The sequence below is a fragment of the Phaenicophaeus curvirostris genome, chromosome 18 (assembly GCF_032191515.1).
Source record: "Phaenicophaeus curvirostris isolate KB17595 chromosome 18, BPBGC_Pcur_1.0, whole genome shotgun sequence".
Taxonomy (NCBI): domain Eukaryota; kingdom Metazoa; phylum Chordata; class Aves; order Cuculiformes; family Cuculidae; genus Phaenicophaeus; species Phaenicophaeus curvirostris.
Window position 1 is genome coordinate 1,903,289 of NC_091409.1, and position 15,702 is coordinate 1,918,990.

The 15,702-nt window shown below is 40.1% G+C and overlaps 1 protein-coding gene across 1 annotated transcript in view; it reads right to left on the reverse strand.

Moving 5' to 3' along the window:
* Positions 1–501: 501 nt before the first annotated feature.
* Positions 502–15,702, reverse strand: part of ATP9A (ATPase phospholipid transporting 9A (putative)) — a 58,091-nt gene continuing 42,890 nt past the window's right edge. Inside the window, exons 19-28 of the mRNA XM_069872038.1 lie at positions 14,228–14,326; positions 13,866–13,955; positions 13,592–13,736; positions 13,016–13,080; positions 12,076–12,231; positions 10,684–10,748; positions 9,761–9,869; positions 8,443–8,500; positions 6,330–6,533; positions 502–5,151 (exon numbers count right to left, since the gene is read on the reverse strand). Coding sequence (XP_069728139.1) covers positions 5,015–5,151; positions 6,330–6,533; positions 8,443–8,500; positions 9,761–9,869; positions 10,684–10,748; positions 12,076–12,231; positions 13,016–13,080; positions 13,592–13,736; positions 13,866–13,955; positions 14,228–14,326 — 1,128 coding nt within the window. The 3' untranslated portion in view covers positions 502–5,014. The remainder of the gene's footprint in view (positions 5,152–6,329; positions 6,534–8,442; positions 8,501–9,760; positions 9,870–10,683; positions 10,749–12,075; positions 12,232–13,015; positions 13,081–13,591; positions 13,737–13,865; positions 13,956–14,227; positions 14,327–15,702) is intronic.

The window sequence follows — 15,702 nt, forward strand, 5'->3', positions numbered from 1 at the left end:
AACTGGTTTTAGAAGAGGCAGCAGTGAAGCGGCAGCCTGCGGCTGAAGTTCCACGGAGCACTCTCAGCAGCCAGGTCCTCTCGCTGGGTTGAGGTGGAGCAGGGACAGGAGGGCAGTGGGGCCAGCATGCTGCCCATGGCTCAGTTGCAGCTTCTGTGCTCCACACGGAGCTAATCCATACCCTTAAATTGCAATGAAGGGCAGCAAAAGCTTACAGCAAGAATTTGAAAGAAAAAAAAAACCCCAACATTCTACATCCTCCCCTCCCCGCTTCCTGTTAAGACTGTTAGAAAACTGCTTATATGAAATAAATAAATAAATATGCTGATCAGCAGTAGTTATTGACCACTTCTTGGCTATGCATTTCCTACGTAGACAAGTTAAAGGCCCACAATGCAGCTCAAACTATATACTTACAATTCAGTTTAAATTCAGTTAAAACACACCTTAGACTGATCAGGCCAGGACTAACTCAGGTTCATCATACGTGGTCTATATGGATGAAGTAGAGAAGTTGCATAAAATTTATTTTTCCACCTTGTTTTACATTCCCTTTTCAGTTTTTACACATCTGCAACATACAATTCCACAGAACAATAAATAACTGGCATTCATGTTTCTCTTGAATCAAGAGTATTTACATGTTGTTTAACTAGATGACAGGTACAAAACATCGGCATCACAATAAATATCATGTTGACACCAGAATCCATTTCCCCAATTAAAAATGAAATTAATATAACATTTATTTTTTAGCAATTAAAAATGTTCTCAAAGGCATATAAGTACACGAGTTGTAGTAGGCAGTAGTAATGGACCATACTGGCAAAGCTGTAGAACCCAGGATTTCACACAAATCAAAGAGCTTACTAATTATGAAATAACCAATAATAATAATATAAAAAAGCCCATCCAGCTCACACTGACGATTTTAGTCAGCTCAGGGCTAGCCCTGGCAACTGTGGAGGTGAATTAAACTCCATCCGAACAGTTGTGTGCAAAGAACTAATGACGGTGAGCTGCACGCTGTAGTAGTTCACAAACCTGGTTTAGAGCACTGCTTGTGCAAACCAAGGATGCATGATGGTGCAGCAGCAGCTTTCTTCAAAAGATAAAGCCAAAAGACAAGATTTAGCGTTTCAACCATCTAACTTCGGGGCTCCCTGACAAACTCAGTTCAACTATCACAAAATTTTCCTCAGCAGCTGCAGAGGACAGGGGGGTTGTCATGGTATTTAATTGTGATAGTTCAGTAGACCACAGGAAAACACCTTTGGTGCTGCTCAGTTTGGTCCAGCCACAGCTGTAGCTCTCAGCATGCAGTTATCAGCTTGGAAGGGACAGTAGGGATGTCCCTCATCTGATAAGTCTGCGTGGATTTAAACTGCTGCGGTTGAACAAAGAATGTTGCATTTTAACTGCACTACAAGCTGAGCAAAACAAATGTTTGCAGAGATAAACAAGGACAAGCTCTATGGAGGAAACAAATACAGAGGTAAAGAAAAAAAAGTAGAGGGTTGTGACACCCCTGAAATTACTGCAGAGATACCAGAAGAGGGGTGCATGTCACAAAACCTCCACATAAACTAACCAGCACAGAGCGTCGGCTTCTCTAAAGCAGCCACAGGAAGCAAGAGCACACTGAGACACACACCGCTACCCTAGAGAACCACACGGAGCGCAGTCCCAGAGCACGCAAGTTATATGAACTGCTACAGTACATAAACCAAACAAAAAAAGGAATAGGAAGAACACTAAGTAAGTCTACAAACAAGATACAACGTAGAAAAAAACCACAGTGCTTCATTCCCAATAAGCACAAATTATGAGCATACTAGAGGAAAAAGATTAAATTTCCAGCAGAGAATCCATTTATTCAAATGTACAGTAAGTATGAACATACGTAATAAACTTTCCTTCTAAAAACATTTTTAAATAACTTAAGAGAAATAGATTGCAGACATAAAGTGCTAAATTTGAAAAAATACAACAATCATTCCTCTTTCCTGCTGTTTGTTAGATGGCAGTTTTAATTTTCTGATTGCTTTAAAAAAAATGCCATGTACATCCAGACAGAAATGACTTCCTGGATTTACAACCTTGTGCGAAAAAAACAGCTGCAAAGGAATATAGTTCACACCGCAAAACACAGCTACAGACTACTATCAATTCCACTAAGTATGAGTTCTTTATTAAAGTTACGACTCAATAAATGTAACCAAAATGACAATTCACTCCCTTTCTTGGTGTAAGCTAGTATTTTGCAAATATGGTCCACTCAGTGTAAACTGTATTGACTTCAGGAAACAGTGAACTCTACCATATATACGTCTAAAATATTTACATACAGTAGCATGGCACTGTTATTCTTGCAGGATGCTTAACTACTAATACACACTCGATAGGGACAGGGCTTTAAAACATGTGTACTGTGATGTGTTTGCCAGTGGACAAGAGAAACTTGACTTCTCAGTCACAAGAAGTTGCCAAAAGAAATTCTTGATTTTTATATTTAAATCTACTTAAATCAAATGCTGACTGGGGACTCCAGAACACCTGCATGGCCAACACTATTCAGGAGCTGTAGCAAGACAGGTTAAAGACAACATTAACTATCTTTTGGCAAAGTGGCATGAGAGAAAAAGGCCATTATCCCAGCGCCCCCCACCAATGGGCTGTTCAGGCACTGCTTTTGCTCCATAAGACAAAGCACTGGGACGTATAGGACTTTATAGGAAGTAGAGGGCCTTTTCCAACAGGACCGTGGTTTATCAAATAGGTAGAAATGTGTATTATTATTATGAAAAAAATAATAGAAGAGAAGGGGGGGGAAAGGCAAATTTTCAAAATGTTATGAAAAGGCGAATATTAAGAATTAGTTTTCCTTGGTCAGTACCCTGTTTCTGAAGGCAACTGCTATGTATTGAGACTTCAGAGAAGAGCTTAATCAGAAGACTGGCACAAAAGAAAACCCAGCAATTTACATTAAAGAGTATTTGCTGTTCTTATTCCTGAAGGATTCTGAAACATAATTTTCTAAATTATGAGTTTCCTCTACATGAAACAACAATGTCACATGGACTTTCACCTCCCTCTCTCTCCAAGCCACATGCATTATGAAGTGCATCCAATTTTTCTCTAAATCTTCTGGAACTTGCTTTTCCCTCCTCTTCGATACTGACTCACAAGAACTAAGAGCAAGGAAGGCAGGTCAGGTTGTGCAAAACATTCCCTGGTGCAATTGCTACACATTGACCCCACAAGCCATGGCTACCTTACGTCTGAAGATTCAAGAGGTACCGCTATGATTCAACATGAACTCCAACTCTCCTTTTAAACCACCACTGCCATTTTCCACTGACTTCCACATCAAACCTCTCAATGCAGCATTGTGCTCCTTGCAACAGTAAAATGTCTGTAAAAATGGCCACAGAAGCTACCAGTCCATTAAAGACGTTCAGTATGGCACATGGATGATCAGGGGGCTTCTGCTCTTCACACCAGCGCGGCTGCCCTGACCTGGAAATGCTGCCTTGAGAGAAGAGAAAGGGGCTCAGGCTCTGGGCTCTGCTGTTCCCGGTCCCTTTGTGTAGCCAACTACCAATGGCGCCAAGCAGTGCCAGCTCTGACGGTGGCTTTTATGATGTGGGAACAAGACAGCAAGCAACTAATTTAGCACAGACTAAACAGCCGTTAGATGAGGATGGCTGCCACAAAAGCTCATCCATGTTTGATGCAAGGACCCAACAGTAAAAAGTTCTCATAACGCTGTCATTCTCCTGAGCAACCAAAGTGTGTGTTGCTCTCCTGACAGAGTTATAATGTGGGCCAACGTAAACATAAGACCAGAATTCACTGAGTTTCATTTTTGGAAATGAAAACAAATACATAGATTTGGTCTTCACATGAGCCTAGCGCCTTTGTATGAACTCCACTCCTGTGATTCAAGTTTAGTTTTTAGAGCAAGGTTCTCAAAAACCCGCTCTCTGCAGGGAGCATGTCAGGAACAACATCCACCTAGGAGTGCCTCAGCCTATTTGCAGCTCATCTTCCCAGTTTCACCCTAACAGGAAACAGATTTTGTGTAGCTGTGAGGAGTAGCAGCTCTGTGACCTTTCCTTTCAGTCTCCAAGGATTCAAGACACGTCTGCCACATTGTCTGCGGAACAGTACCAGTCTCTTCTCACGTTGTCGACACATTTCAAGTCTGATCAACTGCAAATTTCTTTTCCAAAGAGGATTTGCTTTAGTTTAGATAACTTTCTTCTATACAAATAAACACAGAGTAAAACCACCATGTCACCAGCTCCTTTTAACAGGAAGCACAAAAGCTAAACAAAACTGAATTTCTTAATTTTGGACTACGTTTCTCTGTATTTATCAATGGCTGGATACCTCAAAAATCACTAGGGTGACCACATTTCAACTGAAGCAAAACTCAAACACGCTCAGATTCTCAAGTGTGTGTAGATCCGACACGCTGGAGCCCCATTACGGAAACAACATGCCATAAATCAGGAATCAGCTGTCAGCAGTATAGTGCATCACCTACATTAAGGGATTTCCAAGATGTAAAAAGAATGTAACTACTTGAATCAAAAAGATAAATAATATAAAACAAAATAACACAATGCAAGGAACAGCACAGATACTTACAAGTAACTTAAATAGGTCAAATGTAAATTCCAAGGTCAGTTAGCAGCTTTCAGATAATTTTAACCATGCATGAGATACCCACTGTCATCGCAGTTACACGCACTTGACCTCAGTTAAGCTGAACAAAAGTGACAAGAACTGGATGAACTAACAAGTGCCTCCACTCTCAAAAAATTCCCTTTTATCGTTAAGTTTCCCTTCATGGCAGTTGTGAAGTCCTTTTCAATAAAGCAGCATGTAATAGAGATTACCACATGATCCTTATGCAAATATCAGACGTATTCATTATATAACAACTACATGATTTTCTCTCTCAGCCATGTGTAATATTTGTCTCTGGTGTACAAGGAGAGCAGCCCTAGGATGTGAGCTTTGAATAGCTTGGGGGAGAAAATCTTCGTCTCAGGTACTTCAGGACGTAAAGGGGAAGGCAGCTCACCAGCGTGATGACGGTGACTTTCCACAAGAATGACAAAGTTGCAATGAAATAAACATCTGTATAAAGAAAAGAGCACAAAGTCAATAAAGATGGGAAGTATGCTCTGGGAAGAGAACGTAATTAAATCTAGGAATACTTCTTAGACAGCCTCACCTTCTCCACATGCAAGTACAAAGCTCATACAGTCCCTGTTTCCTCACTTTTCTGCCTTTCTCTTCCACAAATGACACAGCTTTCTGCACAGCACATTTCAGTAAAGGATGCAACTCCTCACAGGCAAGTACCCATACATACCCCATCTGAAACAGGGCTGACCATCTCCTGCCAATACTAAGCTTCCTTTAAAGAGACTATTTATCTTCTGACTCTGGAAGTTGCCCTCTGCTACTTTGCTGGTAGTCCAGCAAACATGCGTTTCAACTTAATTATGATACCTCAGGATCACTGCAAACATAGTTGAAGCATCGTTCAAAACGGAACTGGTATATCTATATACAAGTGACACAGATCTAGCCCACTGGGAAGTTATCCTCAGTGTCTTCAGAGTATAGCAAAGAGCTCGATGGAAGTAGTAGTGACATCTTGTGGTTCCCAAACGAAAACTGGAACAAACCCTACAGATCTGGAATTTGCAACTAGACAGCTACTGGGGGAATCTGGAATTCCTCTCCCTTCTTCCTTTAGCCAGGGAAAAGGAATAGCTCTGTTCCAGGAAAAGAAATAAATAAAAAAACACCCAACAAAAACAACAACACAAAATGAAAAACCAAAACCCAAACCCTAAGAGAAGAGCCCCAATGCCTCAGTGAAGCAGACAAAATAAAGCACATTTTAGGAGGCACTACTTCACCCAGTTAAAACATGAAATCTTTCAACTCAACAACAAAAGCTCAAATATTTCCATGAGAACTGAACTTGAGACTAACAAAAGACTACTCATGACAGCTGATGTGTGGGGAGGTTCTGCAAGTAAGGATGAGATTCACCGAGTAGAATGCAGTTTACTGACAAACTTAAAGTCCTCTATTATTTACTAGGATGAGGAACCATAAAATGTCTTTCAAGTGCCTTCAAATCAAATAGACTGTATTCTAGTTAGAAACACTGACACTGTAATTATGTCGGCTTCATCCACAGCCTTCAAGTTCAACTTGGGCCTTTGTGGTCCTGTTACTATGCATAAAGAAACTGATCATAAAGAAACTGATTGGAGAAAAGGCATTTTTAACCTTACCAATAAACTCATGTAAGAAGACCAGAGAAGCTATGTAACAGGAAAGACTAAGCAGCTCAGCCACTATCATGAGCCAGTGCCACGTCTGGATTGTCAATGCCACCATCAGCAACTCGGTGAGAATCAAGGATGTGAAGGAAATGGCAACAATGTGGACAAATTCAGATTCAAAGAGGAGGAGTGCTCCGTACATGATGATGCTACCTGTAAGAGAATGGAACACTTGGGTATTTTATTCGAACACCAGTCTAAGCTCTAAACCCCACTGCTAGGTCTTGGAAAGGCTGAAACACAGTCATATCTTGGGACTGTTTTTCATGAAACCTGATGAATGTAGTGACAATGAATCAGTTACTATTTAGGAGACAGAACTGATGAGAAGACAGGGAAAAGTTACAGCAGAGGTGCGCAGACTTTTATAACAGTCTATCATATTTACAGACACATAGAGATAGGAAATTAATACATGCTTTTTGGCAATTGGAGATTTCTAACATCATGAAACTCTATCCTCCCAGAAAGCAGTTGGTCACTACTCAGAAGCTAAAGGATATCAAATATTTCTAAAACCTACTGCATTGCCTCAGTGCCCAGATGGAAGCAAGGTGCTGAAAAGCTCAGGATACAAGTTAGCCTCTCTTTGCACTACTTTGGCCAAGATTTCTCCTCTACACATACCCCTAAAAGGAGCACACACTAAAGCACTGTTAATGATGAATTGTTTCGTGCTCCTATTCTGGCTAGCCAGGGAACGCTCACAACGCCCCGCACAGCCACCTGCACAAATAAGTCATGTTAGCAGCATGAGTAATCTGCACCAACATCCATCACACTAGGCTAGTTTCGGAAGGGAAAACCTGCAAGTGACTAGAGCTTGAGCCACAAAGTTCAAATCCAGCTGTGAACTTTCCAAAATTTGGGACTGCTCAAGTTTTCGGTCAGGCTCATCTCTGCTAGCAACTAGCCCAATTGTTTGGCCTGCTGTTCTCTAGTTATTTAGCACATCAGAAGTGAAGTCACTTTAACCAAATACTGTAACCAGATAGTGGTCTTAGCTCAATAAGAAATCTTTCCTTCAATGCATCACCCTCTGGCTTTAGCTTTCCACCACTTGTGAGTTTTCTATAAATGCCTTGGCTTTGCCATCATGTTTGTACAGCATGAGAAAACCACCATCCCTGTCACAGGGTTCTACCACAATACATATCAGACGATAACGCTAACAGAGCTTTTATATTCTTGGATCCACTTCCTACTAAGAACAGCAATACCAATTAAACAAGTAAGAAATAGCTGCTTATTTTGGCATATTTATTCTGACTCTTGTTGATAAAGAAGTTTTGGAAGCCGAGTCATTCTGTCACAGAATCATTTGCCATATTAGCTTTATAGCTTCACATTATTTTCATGTCCTCCATGATTCCCTGATTTACAGTTATTAAAAGTACTTGAATTTGAGGTTACTTGATAAAAAAAGTCAAACTGAAAGAAGAGACCTTCTTAGACATACACCCCAATTACTACATCCACTTTTGGAAAAGAGACGTATTTTAATTAAGGCATTTGTTTAAGTGTTTTAGCAGCCTAATTAGAGTACAAGGGATATGATCAAGAACCTCCACTCCTTCAGTACAGATGACTATGAAGTAACCAGTACTATTGTGACTTCTAATAGACAGGGTTTAGATAAAACCCTCAATACAGCTTCTGTATTTTGCATGCTGACTTAATAACCCATATAAATCCATAGGTTTGACAATATTTTTTGAAAGAAGGGAAGAATCATCAACTCTAAAGACGAAACAATTAAAGGACTAAAAGGAACTGGCATAAAATTACAAAGGATGGTCCCAATGGGAAGAGGCACAATGCTTTGAACTTCTACCCCATTGCCTACGACAGGGTTGACCAGTTGCTGCCAATATTTAGATTTAGATAAATTCTTCCTTTGGTATTGCTGCCAACATTTTCTGAGACAAGAACAATATTTATTCATTAACCCAAGGATGCATTACTAAATTCACTTCATGCCTTACTCAACTTCCTGCAATACAAAAAAATAAATATTCCGTACTCATTAGACATCTAAAGGCACAAGCAAAAGATTTCTTACCTTGATAGATGCTTATTAAGACCCATATTAAAAACGTCTTGTATGATAACGGTCGTCCCTGAGGGGAGAAAGAGGGCAGAGAAAAAAGACAAAGCTCTGTTCGGTTTTCTTTTAGGATCATTCACTTACAGATCAATCCAGCAATTAATAAAAGAGAATTTGAAGGTGATTTGGAAAGAAAACAAAACAACTCAACCAACCCTGAGGTACTGCCTCTTTATTCTCATTTTTCATGATGTGCAAAGAAGGCCTGGGACTGTGGAAGCTCACAGCTTGCACAGCACAGTACAACCTCTTCCTTACTGCACACACCATCAATTCAATGCAAAGATGTCTCAGGAGTTTAGTCATTGTACTGTGAAATAAAAGAGATGTGTGTATACACACATATATATGAATGTATTAATATTATATTTCTAGACACATACAAATCACCATCATATTGAAGGCAGACAGGCTTTTTAAAAAGCATCTCCGGCCAAGACAACTATACCAGCACAACCCCCCTATGTTTAGACCAGGCCTAAGGATGGTTGGAGAATTAGTGGTTTATGACATAAGAGACAACATACAAGTGAAACCAGATGGAGATTTATTCAGACTGTTGGAAAAACAGGCTTTGCTTCTGAGAGTATCTGTTTAACAGAAATCCTTGAGGGAAAGGATCTGTTGAAGAATCAGTCCACCCTTCAATTAAGAAAGATGTTCCCTGTGTGCAAATCCCAGTTTTTAAAAAAATTTCCCAGGGAAAAAAAAGGAAACTGAAGACAAGATTTGCCTTCCTGATACTTCTATGGTAAGAGTTTTCTGTGTCTAAGGAAAAGGATCTGACTTGCATGCTAAAGCTACAGAAATGGCACAGCAACCAAACTTTTAGGTCCTTTAGATCACCCTCAAGGCAGCTTTCTGTTCAACAAACTATGTGATAATCTCCTCCCCTCCATCAAATGAGTATATCCTTTCCCCCATCCCCTTTTCTGACTTCAAGATAGTGCCAAATCCCTGACAATTTCTCTTTCCCCTTTGTTTTGGAACAAATCAGTAATATTAAATACTTAGAATTTCCCACAGAATGGAACTTCTATTTCACCAGCCGTTTTTAATAAATTACATTTCGCGTAGCATTCAATAATAAACTGTCAGGAAATCTGTTTCTATCTGTAAATTCAAATTTGCCTTTAGAATAGTTTTGCTTGAAATCATACAATGAAGTTCTGTATATACCTATAATATATTTGACTTTACACATTTAGGGAGTTTCAAATCAAGATGCTGATCTTGCCTTGAACCAAAACAGACAAACAAGAGTGTCCCACACCTTAAGAAGATCTTTGTAGAGCTCTGGGTACAACATTGCAACTTCAGATTTAACATCCTTGTCCAGGACTAGAGAAAACACTGGAAACATGGTGTAAATTGTGGAGTACCTAGAAAGAAGGTAGGAGACCAGTAAGTTATCTAAGGTGTAGATAAGCAAACAGAAATGATAAGTCTTCAGAAAGGATATACAGTATTCTTGAAGCACCAAACGATGTAGATAATACAAAATCTTGAAAACTGAACACATTAGAGTTTTGCATGTAGGAAAAAAACCTGCAGGATTTTCTTTTTGAATGGCTTTTGATTAGAAACACTCACACAGATGACTGGTTCAAGTATTGCAACGGGTTTTATGGGGCTATTAATGTAGCCAAGGGCAGACCTGTCCACACCCCAAAAATTCAGGCTTGATTCTGTTTGCATTAGAAGGCAACAGAGATTAATTTGCTGTTTGCTTTTTAATTATGTACTTGAAAGCTTATATAGTCATGGGATTCCAAGTGCAATCCCCGTATATGTGAGGCAGGAACTGATTCCTCCTGTTAAAGAGGTTGGGTAGCCCTCCCTTTCTGACACTGCCAGGAGCTGTGCACTGGCTCTCACTGTTGCACAGGTACTAGAGCGTAATGACTGTTCCTCTGCTTTTCATTAGGACCAAAGGAGTGCTTCCTGGAGGATGGCTTGCTTCTCATGTTCTCTATGTGACAAACGTGTCCTTTTGGAAAGGCTTCTAAAAGTACCTGTGCTGCCTTGGTGGCTTTGCTCAGCACAGAGGAGAAGAGGACAAGGATCACATCCATCTTCCAAAGCAGTGTCGTGAAAAATGCAGAGTGAAGATGGGCATACCTTGCACGTTTATTAGCCCAAATCTACTCATTATGAACAGGTTTTCCACACTACTAGTAAAAAGTGAGCTCTTACCCAATGATGAGAAAGCCTTGGTAGAGAGGAACTGAAGCGAAGTAAAATACTGATGAGAAAACAGCCTAGAAAAGACAAGAAAAACTTTTCAGGCATTAGATGCTGCAGTGAAAATAACAGCTTGAAAATATACTCTGCTCAAATTGGAATGTACTTGCTGTGGGTTCTCCAAATTCCTGAAATGAAGACAGAGAATGTAATATCAACCCTTTTAATTCCTATGCAAACTTTGGATGAAAGCTAAGTTTAATAGCAAACACTGGCAAGCTGGACTTGGAAAACTTTTTGTAATGTAATTCCACAGAAAAGAACATAAATAGCTTCCTCTAAAGCCCACTGGTTTGATCAAAGCCATCCAGATGTTGTGCTGGACAGGTGTGTACATATTCATGCCTGGATAATGCCTTCACGACATAAAGGGTTAACAGTCACTAATACAAACTCCAAAGAGTTCAAGATGATTATTTTTTCCCCAGAAGTTACAGGTTTGTTTTCTGTTCTTGTTTTCACTTGCAGAGTAAGCTAGGCGGTCTCTTGAGTTTGAATCTTTTGTCTCTACACATCCCCCTCCAACATGTTTATTCTAAAAAAGGGAGAGGGTAGAACCAGCCTTCTCAAAAATATGAAGTATTTTACTTTAGAAAACGTCAGTATTTTTAAAAAATATACCAGTACACTATAGCACAGAAATGCCACTCGCAAAAAGTAACAGCTGTCCCTGTGACTGTGACTTTCACTCAAGTCACCACAGCTAGCAACAGAACTTGGCTCACTAACTCTCCAGAAAAAAACCTCTTTTCAACTCTCCCTGCCAACTGGCAATTGCAGTTTTGTTACACTGGGCCTCTGCACACATGGGCAACGTAAATTTTGTGAATACCATATCTGTTTCTAAGGTTCCCTTTGAAATGGAGAGGCACAGACTGCCTCCACGCTGCTGCAGTAAGCTGCAAACACTCCACAGCACACCAGACCAAGCTGTGGGAACCCATCAAGGTCTGAGTCAGGTCCTCCTCAGCTGCTTAACTTTGGTCTTGCTATTTGAAGGCCTTGCTTAAAACACACCTGAAAATAAGTGCATTCACTCAGCAGAGACTTAAAAGCGTTGTCATGCTTCAGATTTTCAGTGTTTCCTAGCATTACTAAACAGCAACAACATGCTACATCACAGCAGTGTTTTCTAAGGTAGAACACTGTTCAGTTTTGGAAAAGTTGATGGTATTTCTCCAATACCAGGAGCTTTGTTGCGTGTTGTCATATCAAAGTGACAGCTTCAAGCTCCAGCCCATTTCAGAAGAAATAGTTGCATGCAGAATGAAACACAGAACCTTCACTTCTTGATGTTGCTTTTTCACCTCTCCACTGGAAAAACCCTCATGACAGCCCATTTACCTGCATTGTACTGATGCACAGGCTCCTGTGGATTACAAACTGACTGAGAGCTGCAGATCGTTTGTAACTGTTCCTTCCATGCACCATTAGTAAACGACCCAGATGTTTAAACTGAGTGATAGAGAAGTCAGCAGCAAGTGATGCCTGCTTTCCTTCCTGTGTACGACAGCAAATAAAAGCAGTGAGATCATTTCATTATTAAAAACAAAGAAACATTGTATTATTATTATTATTATTTAGTTTAAACCAACACGATTTCCAAAAAAAATTTGCAATACGTTAGGTGGGGGAGAGTATTACCTCAGCACTTCTGCTTTCCACCATGGCCTTTAAGCACAGAGAAAAATATGAGAATTCCCATTTGAACCTTGGCCTCCAATTCTAAGCAACCTTCTGGATTATGATTCACAACATGCATGTTAACATAACAATTTTATCAAATCAGGTTTGAACACAAATTTTCAGTCTCAGAAGTTCACTCAATTTTAATGTTTTGGCTCACTGCAAGCAGAGTCTTTCCACTGCTGCCAAATTCAGTCCTGCCACTCCAAGCAGCTCTGTATGTACGAACCAGAGCTCTAACTCAGAGTCTGCTTTCTAAGTTAGTACAACTGGGTTAATTGTACATGTAGGTTGTATGTTAGAGTAATCACAATTCCAGCACGTGGAGCATCAGTTTTGGTGTTTTTAAACACAGGCATTCTATGATAGTCCAAATTCAGGGAATCTGCCAAGCACCAAATAATGAACTTGAATTCTGTTGAACAGTAGTTTCCTTTACAGCCAAATTATTTTTCATGAAAAAGCTATTTGTCTGACGATTATTCTCATGGAAGCTTCTCACTTCATTGCCCAAACTTCTGAGGATTCATTTAAGAGTTAATTGCAAACCAGCTCCTGAACTATCCATAGGAATTTATTAAATACGAAGTTATCTCACCTTTCCTTCAACTCCAACACCACAGTCGGCCTCCTGAATCATGCTAACATCATTCCCTCCATCACCTGCAGGTCAGAGTACAGACAAACGACATTGGTAGTTAAGCAAGAGAGGCAACTTGCAACTGTAGTAAAGGCATTTGCACCAGACTAATACTAGAAGAAACACTGAACCCTATCAACAAAAGCAGGATTTCAAACAGAAATTGGGAAATTAAATTCTTTAAGAAGTTTTTTTATGGGCACACAAGAACTGAAGGCCATTGATCACTTCATCTGACTTGTAAGTGTGCCATTATACTTACAATGCTGAAATAGAGCTCAGAGGTTAATGATGGCACTTTATCTGATAGTGTGTAAGCTCAGTTTTGCAAAGATACCACCCCAAATGTTGGTAAGTAGTTTGTCACTGAAGTTTCTATATGCAAAATTTCATCTTATCAATCATCCCACAAACCCACTATTCCCCAATTCAGCATCTGCAGGTGTCATGAGATGACATGGGACTGTTCATTCAAAAGAAAAAAAAATAAAGACACCATCCTACATTGTTTCTCCTACCTAACTAGTCCCTTACCTACTGCACAGGTGAGTTTGCCAGTCCTTTCCTGAAGCAATCGTACGATCTGAGCCTTCTGTGTTGGAGCACATCTGCAGCACACGACAGCAGGGCACTGGCAAGCCAGCTCCATGAACTCATACTCATAGTATTTCAGACACACCTAAGTTACAGAGATCATAATTGTCACTGACGTTTGTGCTATGAAAGTTTCTTTAAAAAAAAAAAAAAAAAATCCCAATTCAACCACAGTGTTCTGGTTTCAACACACTCCAAAGTGTTTGGAGCCTACCTCTAGTGAGTCGCCAGAAATAACAAGAGCGCAGTCGTGTTTCCGGCGGAAGGCATTCAGCTCTAGATGGGCTTCTCCACGGTTAGTCACCTGGGGAAAAAGATGGCAAGTGAGGAAGGGTTTGCTTCATTGGGGTGAAAAAACAAACAAACAAGTCTCAGAGGGAGCAGAAGTAATACGGACAGGCAGCACTCTGAGTTATTCAGAGCACACAGTCAGATAAAAAAAAGCTCAGGGGATAGAAAGCTGGGTCAAAAGAATAAAAATATAATGGACCTTCTAGAAAATAGTTGTGATCTTAGCAACCCAGAATTTGGGGTCCCAAACAAGTCTTGAGAGAAGGGAAAGCAGGCGTTACTCACTAGTCTGAATATGTGGATGTCCTGTGTCCGTGTCACTAAATGTGCGTTCTTGGCTGTACATGTGGCCGTCTCTAACTTATCCCCTGTCAGCATCCACACCTAAAATCCAAATATTGAATGTATTAAATACAAAACTTAACAACCACACCTGCAGGACAGCAAGAAGAACTACCTGCCAGTTCAGGCATGCAAAAGGACTGTTAGAATACACAAATCATTTTTCTCAAAAAGCCCTATTTTAAAACATACAAGAAAATTCTTACAGATTAAAGAAAGCAAAACTTTTAAAGAGGCTGAAATGCAAAAGAAGTTACAAACCACATATAACATTTTTCCCACCTGCAATATTTCAATATTCTGCCGATAAACCCACAAAACACAAGCTAAAGAATGTGGACACGTGTGTTAATGTGTCCCACCCCAGCTATTTCTCGAACGCTGAAATAAGCAGGCCTTGCTGCAGAAAGATCCCTCATGGCCCTGCCTGAAATGTGGATGATGCAACTGGGGTTAGCTCACTGCTGATGTGTGCGTCTGGAACAGACTAAGTTGGTTGGCTTTTTTTTTTTTTTTAGATTTTTTTTTCTTTTTAAATATACACTACTCCTTTTATTTTGTGCTGGTGGGGGAAGGGGAATTCGAAAGAAATGTCAGCAGTAATACCCTATTATAACCTGGCAGAGTATTCCCTCAACAGTCTATGTATATAAGAGTTTGTTTTGTTTTTTTCCACTGGTATTTTTATCCTTTTAAGACACTGCTGAAGAATATTTAATGAAACTTAAAAAAAAAAAACACAAAACAGAAAATGCAAAGGCTTATTTATTTAATTATCTACTTATTTGTTTAATAAACTGAGGTTGGAAAAAGATTTGTTCTTAACAAGATGGTCCCTGTAATGAGTTACAAGACTGCCTTCAGTCCTGATTTACTCGTTGCATGCAATATCCTAATGAACATACCATTACAAGGAGTGCTCAGAAATGCTGCACTTGCTCTGCGACGATACACTCCATACCCTGACACTAACTCCAGCCAAGGTGAAGAGAAAAAAAAATGAAACAGCTTTGGAATAGCTGGCCTGGATTACACGGCAGGGTGAGAAAGCCACAATGCTGCTAAGGAGCTTTGTCTGATTATGCTCATCTCTATTCCCTGCTCAAGTCCCTGTTGGGACAGGGATGGCTCCAAATAGAAAGCACTTTTGGAAGCCTGTCCCAAGTGAATTCCACTTGCTACCTGATTCCCAAACACACAGCCCTGCTCTGGATTCACATCATGGCTCAAGACTTCTGCTTACTTTGTTAATCAAAGCAGAGAGACCACAACCAGAACCTTTTACCTGCTCTTCTTGCCCAGAGCCTGCTTTTTTTTGTTTCCCTTTTGCAAGTCTAATATCTCACTGACAAGTTTCCAGAGAGAGAAACTAAGCAGGTATCACACCAGTGCCCCCACTGCTGAGCACAGCTTGGGCC